This window comes from Aquarana catesbeiana, linkage group LG08 (assembly GCF_042186555.1).
Source record: "Aquarana catesbeiana isolate 2022-GZ linkage group LG08, ASM4218655v1, whole genome shotgun sequence".
Taxonomy (NCBI): domain Eukaryota; kingdom Metazoa; phylum Chordata; class Amphibia; order Anura; family Ranidae; genus Aquarana; species Aquarana catesbeiana.
This window is the reverse complement of record NC_133331.1, coordinates 301197438-301210962: the sequence shown is the minus strand read 5'-3', so window position 1 is coordinate 301210962 and position 13525 is coordinate 301197438. Positions and strand designations below refer to the sequence as shown.

Here is a 13525-nt window from a genome sequence, read left to right as displayed (position 1 = left end):
CTATTTTGTAGGGTAGCAGTGACATCCTCCATATCTCTTAATTCGTTTATTTTAGCAAACCACAGGGACATCGCCGGTGGTCTCTCCGATCTCCAGCAAAGAGGAATACAAGCCTTTGCGGCATTCAGGAGTTGGATGGTGAGAGAGGTCTTATATTTCTTAATGGGTCATTCTGATAGATGGAGCAGGCAGGCTGCAGGATTCCCCTCCAGGGAGACACCGGTAAGATGTCCGACCGTGCGGGCAACCCCGAGCCAAAATGGAACAAGCTTGGAACAGGACCAGAAGATGTGTAACATCGTCCCCTCCTCAGAGCCACAGCGCCAACAGAGGCCGGGCACCTGAGGAAAGAAACGATGTAGGATGGCAGGGACTCTGTACCATCGTGTCATAATTTTGTAACAGGTTTCTTGAACCCTGGTGGCAATTGAGGATTTCTGAGCAAAGTAGAGAATTTTTTGTCTCTGTACCTCGGTGAATTGGACTCCAAGTTCCGCCTCCCATTTGGAGAGAAACAAGGGAACGTACCCTTCCTCTGGTTGGGTTAAGGATGCATACATCAGTGAGAGACAATGTCGAATCGGTTCCCCACGATGGCAAATGAGTTTCAGTTCAGTAAGATTACGGGTGATGCCTGATTTCCTCAGACAGCTGCGCAAGAAGTTCCGCAGCTGCAAGCCACTCCAAAAATCTAGGGGGGGTCCGTCACCAATGCTCCAGCTTCTAAGGAAAGTTGACCATTGGGCCCCAGAAAATCGTGTAGGCGAAGTTTAGTGCCCATTGCCAGTCGTTTGAATTGTGGGCTCTGAACCCCAGGTGGGAATTCCGGATTACCTAAAATCGGAACCATGGGGGATGGCTGCGGGGATACTGATGAGCGCCGGAAAGAATCTCTGACCACTGTTAGGGTATTGCCCAGGGTAGGGTGCTCTGCAAGGTCCTTCGGCAGTGGCGTAGTAATCCAAGGCCAACTCTTGGCCGAACCCCCGGAATCCTCTTCCTCCATGGCGACCCAGTGCTTCGCCTCTGCATGGCAGTGCCAGTCCACCAGCCTAGTTAGGTGGACTGCTCTGTAATAGGCCTTAATGTCCGGCAGGCCAACCCCACCCCTACTTTTCGCCAGGTAAAGGAGTTGGAGTCTAACTCGTGGTTTGTGGTGGGACCATACAAAAGCCCGGAACATGGAGTCAATTCGTTTGAAGAACGCTGGAGGTAATCGGATGGGAAGCGCCTGTAGCAGGTATAACACCCTTGGTAGCAGAGTCATCTTGAGGGCACTACATCTGCCGAACCACGTCAGCATCAAAGAGTGCCAGTGTAAGAGGTCGGTTTTAAGACGTAAGAGTAGTGAGGCAAAATTAGCCGAGTACAATTCAGCAGGGTCTGAGGTGATGTCGACTCCTAGATAACGTATATGCTTGGTTGCCCATCTCAATGGAAAGGACGAGCATAAACGTTGGACATTTCCCTTACCTACCGTTATGTTAAGAATGGAGGATTTGGTTAGATTAATCTGGAACGATGAGAGATTGCCATATTCTTGAAGGGATCGTAGCAGGTTAGGGAGAGAGGTAAGTGGTTCTGTTAGAAAGAAGATAAGGTCATCCGCGAAAGCAGCCACCTTGTGGGATCCCGAGGGCTTGATAATGTCTGAATTCGCCCTTATCGTGCACAAAAGAGTTTCTAGGGACAAGATAAAGATCAGGGGGGAGAGGGGGCATCCCTGACGCGTGCCATTTCGGATGTCAAAAAAGTCCGATCTCGTCTCGTTTACCCTAACCGAAGCGGTGGGGTGAGTATACAGGGAAAGTATCCACTGTAGCATGGAGGAACGAAGGCCTATGTGCTCTAGAGTTGCCCGGATAAAGGACCAGTCGACGCGATCAAAGGCCTTCTCCGCGTCGGTTGACAGCAGGAGAAGAGCCCGTTTGGTGGTCCTTGCCGCATGTATCAGATTAATAACTCGAATAGTGTTGTCCCTTGGTTCTCGTAGCGGCACAAAGCCAGCCTTGTCTCTGTGAATCAGACTCGGTACATGAGGGAGCAGTCTATTGGCTAAGATTTTGGCAAAAAGCTTGAGATCCGAATTCAGAAATGCAATTGGGCGATAGCTCCCACAGAGTAGTGGGTCTTTACCCTCTTTCGGGATGAGAGAAATATAGGCCCTAAGGGTGTCTACGGGGAATAAGTTCCCCTCCGTAAGGGTGTTGAGAGCAGAAACTAAGGGCTTCGCCAGTATGTCAAAAAAGGTTTTGTAGTACACTGGGGTTAGACTGTCAGGGCCAGGGGCCTTTTTTGGTTTTGAAGAGGCCAGAGCCACTCCCAGTTCTTCAACAGTCAAGGGTTCGTCCAATTCCTCCCTTACATCATCAGGTAGTGATGGCATGCCTGAGGCAGCTACGTAAGATTGGGGGGTATGCCTGCCCTCCATAGGGGAGCCCGTAGATTGCGATCTGTCTAAATTATAGAGGCCTGTATAGAAGGAGCGGAACTCCTCCGCCATGTCCGAGGAGGTATTTAGTTTCTGTCCCGTAGATGACTGTATGTGCGGGATAAATGTTTTCGTACGAGGGCCCTGCAGGGCTCTGGCCAGAAGTGATCCGGGTTTATTTGAGAACTCAAACATAGTATGACGTGCCCATGCTAGTTTCTGTTTGGTCCTATGGAAAAGAAGTGTACAGAGTTCCTCACGGGCCTTCTGTAGTTCCCGAAAGGTTGTACGGGCAAGGCTAGCCTTATGTACACTCTCTAGCTTACGGATCAGTGCAAGGAGTTCCTCCGTGCGTTTCAATCTGTCCCGTTTGAGTCGGGTCCCTATTTTGATCAATATCCCTCTCACAACCGTCTTGTGGGCTTCCCAAACCACAAGGGGGTTGGGAACTGACCCCTCGTTGACGGAAAAGTACTCCCGCAGCGCATTCAGCAGCTCTGCACGGGTTTCCTCCGATTGAAGCAAAGCTTCATTCAGTCGCCAAGAGGGAGGAGACCGAGTCATTGGTCCCAACTGGAGGGTCAGGTGGACTGGAGCATGGTCGGAGAAAGAAATGACATCAATGGACGTAGAGACTACCTTGCCTAGGTCTTTGTGTGACAGCAGTAGATAGTCTAGCCGCGAGTAGGTGTGGTGAACCTGAGAGTAAAATGTATAATCTCTGTCTTGGTTGTGAAGCAACCGCCAAGGGTCAACTAGGTGTAGGGTATGTAGGTCCGCCTTGAGACGCCTCAGGCGAGAGTAGGACAGATGTGAGGCTCCCCGTGAGACGTCCACGGTTGGATCCATGGCAAAGTTAAGGTCTCCGCCAAAAATAAGCATCCCCTCCGAGAACTCCAGGAGCTCAGAAAGAAGCTTACGTACCCAGGCCCTTATCTGGGCATGCAGCCTGGCAGGCCAGGAAAGGGGGATGAGCGAGCCCCCCCTCCTGAACCATACTGGGCCACATGCCCTCAACATGGGGGGGTGCTTTGAGACAAGGGGGGGGGGGGCAGAGCACCTTGCTCCTAAGTTAATGGAGACAAAGGCCTTTTCCCCAAGACCCTGGCTGGTGGTTTTGGCGGTCTGTGGGGGGGGGGCTTATTGGAATCTGGAAGCCCCCTTTAACAAGGGAGCCCCCAGATCCCACACCCCCATGTGAATGAGTAGGGGGTGCATAGTACCCCCTACCCATTCACTAAAAAAGTAAGTAAAGACACAACACAAGTTTTTGACAAGTCCTTTTTATAACTCCATATACCTGTGTATACTGTATATAACCTTGTGGACTTTCCATCTCACGAATAAATCAATAATGGATGACTCTCTGTGAACTGAGCACATTCCAAACACCAATTATGTAATAATTATGGTCATTTGTAAAAAACAAACAAACAAAAAAGAAAAAAAAAAAAAAAAAAAACAGGACTCACAAAAAAAGCAAAGTGTGGAGCTTTAGGTTTCATTTTAGAAAATCAGAATCAGTAATTCACATACAATAAAACTTTATCAGGCAATCATATCTTGTATAACTGAAGTTTAATATAAATAAAATGTATTAATAATTAAGCAGTGTCTGGACCAATGAAAAGCCAGTTTTGTCAGTTAATAAAAATGAGCAATGAAGTGAAGAAAAAAATAATAAAGAAGTCCACTGATGAAAGAGAAGTCCTCGTTGGATTGGATATTCCTTTGTGTTTCCTGTTTATCTTACCTATATTTTTCCATTGTTCCTTTGCTGCCTGAGTAGTAGTATGGCTGTCCGTGTGATGTCATGATTTTCCCATTTGTTTCCCCGTGTATCATTGCGATTTCCCATTTGTTGGCCCATGTATCATTGCAATTTCCCATTTGTTGGCTCGTGTATCCTTGGGATTTCCCATTTGTTGGCCCAAGTATTAGCGGGATTTCCCATTTGTTGGCCCAAGTATTAGCGTGATTTCCCATTTGTTGACCCAAGTATTAGCGTGATTTCCCATTTGTTGCCCCTTGTATCGTTGTGAATTCCCATTTGTTGCCGCATTTATTGCTGTGATTTGCTATTTGTTGCCCCATGTATTGTCGTGACTGCCCATTCGTTGCCACGCGTATCGTCTGCTTTCCCATTTGTTACCCCATGTATCGTCGTGAATTCCTATTTGTTGCTCTATGTATTGTCCTGATTTCCTCTTTGTAGTCCCATTTATTGTCAAGATTTCCCATTTGTTGGCCCATGGATCATTGCAATTTCCCATTTGTTGGCCCATGTATTATCGTGATTTCCCTTTTGTTACCCCATGTATCGATGTGAATTCCCATCTGCTGCCCCAAGTATCCTCCGATTCATGAGCTGATCCTCTTTGTTGCCCCATGTATTGTCATGATTTCCCACTTGTCGCCACACATATCGTCTGACTCCCCATTTGTAACCCCATGTATTGTCCTGATTTCCTATTTGTTGCCCTTTTTATTGTTGTGATTTTCCATGTGTTGCCCTGTGTATTGTCAAATTTTATCCATTTGTTGCTCCCCATATCATCATGCTTTCCCATTTGTTGCCCCATGTATTGTCCTTATATCCTGTGTATTGTTGTGATTTCCCTTTTGTTGCCCTGTGTATTGTTGCACTTTCCCATTTGTTGCCCCATGTATTATCACGATTTCCCATTCGTTATGTGTTTTTTGTGATTTTCCATTTGTTGCCCCATGTATAATCTAATTTCACATTTGTTGCCTTATGTATTGTCGTGATTAACCATTTATTGCCCCATGTATTGTCGTAATTTCACATTTGTTTCCCCATGTATTACCGTGATTTCCCATTTGTTACTCCATGTACAGTATTGTCTGATTTCCCTTTTGTTGCCCCATGTACTGCTGTAGTTTTCCATTTGTTGCCCTGTATATTGTTGTGATTTCCCATTTGTTACCCCATGTATTGTTGTATTTTCCCATTTGTTGCCCCATGTATTGTTGTAATTTCCCATTTGTTACCCCATGTATTGTCATAATTTCCCATTTGTTGCCCTGTACATTGTTGAGTTTTCTCCATTTGTTGCTCCCCGTATCGTTGTGCTTTCCCATTTGTTGCCTCTTGTATTGTGATTTCCATTTTGTTGCCCCGTGTATTGTCGCGATTTCCATTTTGTCACCCCGTGTATTATCCTGATTCCCCAATTTGTTGCTCCCATGTATTTCTGTGATTTCACATTTTTTACACATGTATTGTCGTACTTTCTCATTTGTTGCCCCATTTATTGTCATGTATGCCAGCATGCTTCCTACCTTTGCTGCCCACCTAGCTCCTAGAAGTATAAGAAGCAGCAGAAAACTTAACTCAATGCACTCCAATTGTAACAAAAATTTCACTTACCAGGCTGTACCCCTTTAACACATCATTTTTCCTAATCAGGCAATTGTTCTATAGACTAAACTGGGCCACTAGTCAAATGTTACCACATCTTTTCCAAAAATATATTTTGCACAGTCCGAACATGAAAACAAGAGAGTATTAGCCTGTGTGAATCCTCTGGTGTTTAACAAGGTTTCCTTTGAGATTGAAACATTTCCCACACACTGAGCATGAATAAGGTTGCTCGCCTGTGTGAATCCTCTGATGTCTATCAAGGTTTCCTTTGTCACTGAAACATTTGCCACACACTGAACATGAATAAGGTTGCTCGCCTGTGTGAATTCTCTGGTGTCTACAAAGTTGTTGATTTGTAGTGAAACATTTCCCGCACTCTGAACATGAATAAGGACGAACACCTGTATGAATTTTCTGGTGTTTAAATAAGTCTTTTTGCGAAAAGAAACATTTCTCACACTTTGAGCACGAGAAATCACGCTTACCTGTGTGAATTCTCTGGTGATGAAGAAGATCCCAATTGTTAATGAAACATTTCCCGCACTCTGAACATGGATAGGGACGTTCACCTGTGTGAATTTTCTGATGTTTATCAAGTTGTCCTTTCTGAATGAAACATTTCCCGCACTCTAAGCATGCATGAGGTCGGTCACCTGTGTGAATTCTCTGATGTCTCTGAAGACTTCCCCTCTCAATGAAACATTTCCCGCACTCTGAACATGAATAGGAGCGCTCACCAGTGTGAATTCTCTGATGTTTATTAAGTTCTCCTTTCCGAAAGAAACATTTCCCACACTGTGAACACGAATAGGGACGCACACCGGTGTGAATACTCTGGTGACTAAGAAAATGTCCTTTCTGGTTAAAAGATTTCCCGCACTCTGAACATGAAAAAGGATTCTCCCCGGTGTGAATTCTCTGGTGTATATGAAGCACTCTTTTGTTAGTGAAACATTTCCCGCACACCAAGCATGAATAGGGACGCTCACCCGTGTGACTCCTCTGGTGTGAAATAAGTTGTCCTTTCCGGTGGAAACATTTCCCGCACTCCGAACACGAATAAGGGCGCTCATCCGTGTGAATTATCTGGTGTCTGAAAAGTCCTATTTTGTCGCTGAAACTTTTTCCGCACTCTGAACACGGATAAAGATTTTCCTCTGTGTCGATTCTCTGTTTAAGAAGGTTTTTGTTTTCGGGGAAAGAGTTCCCGCCAACCGAACGGGACAGCGAACGCTTTCCCGTGTGAACCCCTTCATGGCTTGAAGGAGATTCCTTGGGATTAGATGGATCGGTTGATCTCTCCGTATTCTGAGATCTTAGATTTATATCTGGGGTAACAGTAAGCGATTTATCAGAAGATTCCTCAGGATTAGGGGGATCCATCGATCTTTCCAAATGGTAAGGCTTGTGATCCATTTCTTGAGTAACGGGATTTCGTTCGGGAGAATATTGCGCGATGCCATTATAATCCCGAGATAAGATCAGACGTCCCTCAGAGGTATTCCAGACATAGCGCCTACCTGTTTGAGAACAATTTTTCAAATTTGATTTTATTTATTTCAAGGTCCTTCTATAGCACAGTCAATTTACACAGCGCTTTACATTTAACCACTTGCTTACCGGGCACTTAAACTCCCCCTCCTGCCCAGACCAAACGTCCTGTTTACTTTTGCTAATCATCTCCCTCTCCTCCATAGACTGCTGATCTCCACTCACCAACCTCTCTTCTTCTTTAATCTCAGCTTTGATTTCTTTCACTTCTTCACCCAGCTTCCTACTTCTGCTCGGATTTCCTAGGCAGCCCCTCCCTCCCTGCAATCTTCTGGGACATGTCACAGGTCCCAGAAGATTGCCCAGCCACTCACGACTCACGCATGCGCACCTGGCTGTGAAGCCACAAGCTGCCACAGCCAGGTGCCACACAGTAGCAATTCCGGCGCTGTGGAGAGGAGAGGGAGAGAACCGAGGCTCGAGGGGCCGCTTGGCTGGGCCGTGGGACAATTTAGCTGCTGACTTTTAACACAAAAAATGGGTGAGACTCCGTTTTAACTATTACCGTGTCAGAGGTCTGCTTGTGCCAAGGACTTTAACCCCCGTTGTGCTAAACTCCATTCTGCCCGTGTGCCAAGGGCTGTTAACCCCTGCGGTGCCAATCTCTGCCTGTGTGCCAAGGACTGTTAACCCCTGCTGTGCCAAACTCCATTCTGCCTGTGTACCGAGGACTGGTAACCCCTGCTGTGCCAATCTCTGCCTGTGTGTCCTGGATTGCTAACCCCCCTGTGGACTATCACCCCTTTTGCTGTCCCAGATTGCCGTCCTGAAGATCCCTCTCCCTTGTTGTGCCTTCTGTTTGTACTATGGACCAGTTCCCCTATTGTCTGTAAGCTCCCCAAAAGACGCATGTGCGTCGGGCTTCGTGTGATCTGCTTCCGTTTGCTCTCTCTCTGCGCACCTAGTTCTCAACAGTATTGTTCAAACATTACATTAAGGATTCATATATGTTGTTATATGTTCATACAGCAATCAACTGTGATGGATGATCACAGAATTATTTTCATGGTAAAGAAAAACCCCTTAACGACATGTAGCCAAGTCTGGAACATCCTCCAGGAGGAATGGAGATGGACCTTTCATATGGTGTACAGTATCTCCTCCTCATTTGTTGGGAACATGACGTTATATTGAGGAATGGAGATGGACCTTTCATATGATGTACAGTATCTCCTCCTCATTTGTTAGGAACATTTTATTTATTTATTTCAGGTACTTATATAGCGCCGTCAATTTACGCAGCGCTTTACATATACATTATACATTCACATCAGTCCCTACCCTCAAGGAGCTTACAATCTAAGGTCCCTAACTCACATTCATACATACTAGGGGCCAATTTAGACAGGATCCAATTAACCTACCAGCATGTCTTTGGAGTGTGGGAGGAAACCGGAGTACCCGGAGGAAACCCACGCAGGCACAGGGAGAACATGCAAACTCCAGGCAGGTAGTGTCGTGGTTGGGATTCGAACATGACATTATATTGAGGAATGGAGATGGACCTTTCATATGGTGTACAATATCTCCTCCTCATTTGTTGGGAACATGACATTATATTGAGGAATGGAGATGGACCTTTCATATGGTGTACAGTATCTCCTCCTCATTTGTTGGGAACATGAGGTTTTTTTTTTGTAGGGTGAACTCAGTGGACATATATTATATTTCAACCCATGTAAGAATGTAAATACAAACTTCATACTCATAGAAGTAAAGTGAAAATGTAAATGGTTTTTACATTTCGTGTTTATTACTTACTTGTGTCCATATGTAGAGAAGATTCCTCCTGTTTACTTTTCCTAATCATCTTCCCCTCCTCCATAGACTGTTGATCTCCACTCACCAACCTCTCTTCTTCTTTAATCTCAGCTTTGATTTCTTTCACTTCTTCACCCTAAACCCCAAATATGATAGAGCATATTGATAAAAAGGGTCATGAGACTACACTGAAGAATAGCTCTCATAGCTTAGAATACATTTTTAGGTCTACATGCTTAGTCCTATCTACCTGATGATGGTGAGGGATGGTGTGATCTTCCTGTGTGGAATCCCAGGAATACAGAGGATGGAGACATCTCGCTGGTGGGTTCCCATTACTGGATCCATCTGTAGGAAACACACACACTGACCGAATACATTGTTTCTAAGGATGAGCTCCGGCGTGTTCGCACACTCCACATGCAGAGCCCACCAGGAATTCGGCATCGGGAAATGTCTCACTGCCTGTGATTAGCGCAGAGCAGTGCCGACTTCCTGGTGGGCTCTGCACGTGGGGTGTGCGCATACATGCCAAAGCTCATCCTTAATTGTTTCTATGGGATTGATTTACTAAAACTAGAGGGTGCAATATATGGTGCAGCTGTGCATGGTAAGGTTCTAACTTCAGCTTGTTGAATTAAGCTTTGACAAAAAAACTTGGAAGCTAATTGGTTTATATGCAGAGCTGCACAAGATTTAGCACTCTCTGGTTTTAGTAAACCAACCTCTATGTGTTTATCAGATGATGGGGGATCTAGGTGGACCCTCCGTACTGCTCTCTCCTTTACAATAAAGTCTCCTCTTACCCGGTAATGTGAGGGGCGGCTGATTCTCCATCATGACGTCCTTGTAGAGATCCTTGTGTCCTTCTAAATACTCCCACTCCTCCATGGAGAAATAGACAGTGACATCCTGACACCTTATAGGAACCTGACACACACAATGATACAGTCACCATCCAGACACATCCCTTGTCTGTTACTGGATAATGTCCCAGAATTCCCGGCACCGCTCACCTCTCCTGTCAGCAGATCAATTATCTTCTTGGTGACTTCTAGAATCTTCTTGTCATTGTTTCTCTTGAGTTTCAGGGAATGAGGTGAAGGCACTGTGATGGTTAAATGGTCACCAGACTTCACCGAAGGAAAACTCTGCATTGAAAGAGCAACAAAAATGTAATGTGACCTCCCAGAATCCTCTTATCCAGTCATGTCTGTGCTTTAGAGAGATAAGAGTGATGTCATGTGACCTCCCAGAATCCTCCTCACCTCTCTGGTCAGGTCTGTGTTTTATTAATAGAGATAAGAGTGATATCATGTGACCTCCCAGAATCCTCCTCACCTCTCCGGTCAGCAGGTAGATGATCTCCAGGGTGAGGTTCCATATCCTCTCAGTCATGTGACTCCAGTCCTTCTCCATCCTCATTGAGTAGCTCATGTGATCTATACAGGCCTCTCCTCTCTGTAGACAGATAATAAAATGAGAATTATCTGGACTGTACTGGGATGAATAATGTCTGCAAAAAGTTCTGACAGAGGCTCTGGATAGTTGGACAAATCGCTTTATATGTATTGTATATGGGTAACATCATCTGTTGGAGATAAAAGACATCACGGTGACTATGGAGGAAGAGGACGGACATGACGGGGGGTTACTGGGTGTAAATATAAAATAATATCTTATTACCTCCTCTGCTGCCACTTCCAACGTCTTCTCTCTCTACTTCCTTCTGACTCACCCTCCACACTTCCTATTTATATGTGACATCACTTCCTGTTTCCACCTTACATGACTTCCTGTCTCTGCGTTCCATTGACAATATGTGATATGTCCTCCTACTGGAGAATATAGAAACTGACGTCTACGTTGGTCTTCAATACTTAGCAGTAAAGAAATGTAATAAAATGGATTTGATTTTGTTTGAAAACTGATGAATAAGGAAAACTAAAGAACAGAAAATATAATTTGAAAAACAACAGTTATATTAAGACAAGATTATGGGAAGTAAAATGGAGTTTTTGTTTCCCTCTTGAGTGTCCGGTGGATATAGTCAGATTTAACACTGAGAAGAATAACACAGGATAGGCACTAAGCTTGTTGTTGAATGGTAAACAATACTATATCTTCCAACTGTCCCTGATTTCGAGGGACTGTCCCTGATTTCAAGGGACTGTTCCTGATTTGGAGGGGCTGTTCCTGATTTTGAGAGGCTGTTCCTGATTTCAAAGGGACTGTTTATGATTTTGAGAGACTGTTCCTGATTTTGAGGGTCTGTTCCTGATTTCGAGAGACTGTTCTGGATTTGGTGGGGCTGTCCCTGATTTGGAGGGACTGTTCCTGATTTTGAGGGGCTCTTCCTGATTTGGAGGGGCTGTTCCTGATTTCGAGGGACTGTTCTGGATTCGGAGGGTCTGTTCCTGATTTCAAAGGACTGTTCCTGATTTCGAGAGTCTGTTCCTGATTTTGGGGACTGTTTCTGATTTCGAGGGACTGTCCCTGATTTTGAGGGGCTGTTCCTGATTTCGAGGGACTGTTCTGGATTTGGTGGGGCTGTCCCAGATTTTGAGGGACTGTTCCTGATTTTGAGGGACTGTTCCTGATTTGGAGGGGCTTTTCCTGATTTGGAGGGGCTGTTCCTGATTTGGAGGGACTGTCCCTGATTTCGAGGGACGGTTCCTGATTTAAGGGTCTGTTCCTGATTTTGAGAGGCTGTTCCTGATTTCAAAGGGACTGTTTCTGATTTTGAGGGACTGTCCCTGATTATGAGGGGCTGTTCCTGATTTCGAGGGACTGTTCCTGATTTTCAGGCTCTGTTCCTGATTTCGTGGGACTGTTCTGGATTTCGAGGGGCTGTTCCTGATTTTGAGGGGCTGTTCCTGATTTTGAGGGACTGTTTTGAATTTGGTGGGGCTGTCCCTAATTTTGAGGGACTGTTCCTGATTTGGAGGGACTGTCCCTGATTTTGAGGGATGGTTCCTGATTTAAGGGGCTGTTCCTGATTTCAAAGGGACTGTTTCTGATTTCGAGGGACTGTCCCTGATTATGAGGGGCTGTTCCTGATTTCGAGGGACTGTTCCTGATTTCGAGGGACTGTTTCTGATTTTGAGAGACCGTTCCTGATTTCGAGAGTCTGTTCCTGATTTTGAGGGACTCTTTCTGATTTCGAGGGACTGTCCCTGATTTTGAGGGTCTGTTCCTGATTTCGAGGGACTGTTCCTGATTTCGAGGGACTGTTTCTGATTTTGAGAGACCGTTCCTGATTTCGAGAGTCTGTTCCTGATTTTGAGGGACTCTTTCTGATTTCGAGGGACTGTCCCTGATTTTGAGGGTCTGTTCCTGATTTCGAGGGACTGTTCTGGATTTGGTGGGGCTGTCCCTGATTTTGAGGGACTGTTCCGGATTTCGAGGGATTGTTATGGATTTGGTGGGGCTGTCCCTGATTTTGAGGGACTGTTTCTGATTTTGAGGGACTGTCCCTGATTTGGTGGGGCTTTTCCTGATTTTGAGGGACTGTCCCTGATAATGGGCATAAAAAAGGGAGGGGAAAAGGGAACAAACTTGGAAAAAGGAGAGCTTTTTACAAATAGGTTAGCAGTAGCAAAAATATACCATTATTTTTCAAAAAGAGCCATATACATCACATAATATACATCCTTACTACTGGTCCCAGTAGCTAGCAAAGGTTATCAATAACAGCATATGTACAAATGCATCGGACCACCTCCCCCTAAAGAGAAGTCCCCTGGCAAAAGCATAGTGAAAGTCCCAGAGTCCAATTCTTGAGCAGGAGTAGAGACGTCCACAATGATTCCTGCAGAACAGAGAAACAGAGATACAATCCTTACGTTAATTTTCTATCTATCTGTACATTCTACCGGCAGGGGGTTATATACCTTCTGGCAGAAACAACAAAAGCAAACTTTTTTTTGTAAAGAGTTTTTTGATAGAAGGAGCCCCTCCATAGTGATAATACAACACAACACTAGGCCTCACCCAAAGATCTTCTTCAAGAATATCACTGAGAGTAAAGTAAGGAACGGGGCCAACCTAGTCTGTCTAAAATAAGGAGTAGCAGGTTCTTGCTGCAGCGCACTTGCTGTCCATCCCTGCTACATCAAGCTGAAATGTTGGTTGGCCGTCCGGCCTTGACAATCACCAGCCGGTCTTTATACTGTATATGGCTCTTCCTAGCCGCCATTCCTGTCAAATGTCCTGGAACTGGGTCCAAGCCTCTTCCTTATGGTGTCCCTGTAATGGTTTGAGGACATGCATGAAGTACCACACCATGTCATCCCCCCACTGTGCACATGAGTTCTCAATGACTTTCATGATGTTTTGTGGGACATATGGATAATTAAGGCCCCTTCTAACGCTGTCCTTCGCCGCACCACCCCCTG

General features: G+C 45.3%; 1 protein-coding gene across 1 annotated transcript; it reads right to left on the bottom strand.

Annotated features, from left to right (window-relative positions):
* Nucleotides 1–3992: 3992 nt before the first annotated feature.
* LOC141104793 (uncharacterized) lies at nt 3993–10899 on the bottom strand. The gene is made up of 7 exons (XM_073594546.1): nt 10815–10899; nt 10470–10589; nt 10145–10279; nt 9935–10058; nt 9379–9476; nt 9129–9264; nt 3993–7336 (listed from the first exon to the last, which is right to left on the bottom strand). The coding sequence occupies exons 2-7, from the start codon at nt 10563–10565 to the stop codon at nt 5961–5963; spliced, it is 1965 nt and encodes a 654-aa protein (XP_073450647.1). The 5' UTR covers nt 10566–10589; nt 10815–10899; the 3' UTR covers nt 3993–5960.
* Between the last annotated feature and the right edge of the window lie 2626 nt (nt 10900–13525).

What these genes read in the sequence shown, in the direction of transcription:
- LOC141104793 (XM_073594546.1), bottom strand. Translation starts at nt 10,565, where the DNA reads ATGAGCTACTCAATGAGGATGGAGAAGGACTGGAGTCACATGACTGAG. An exon ending in TCTACCTGCTGACCGGAGAG is followed by an intron (nt 10,280 to 10,469) that starts GTGAGGAGGATT and finishes CTTTCAATGCAG; the next exon opens with AGTTTTCCTTCGGTGAAGTC. An exon ending in TTGATCTGCTGACAGGAGAG is followed by an intron (nt 10,059 to 10,144) that starts GTGAGCGGTGCC and finishes TGTGTGTGTCAG; the next exon opens with GTTCCTATAAGGTGTCAGGA.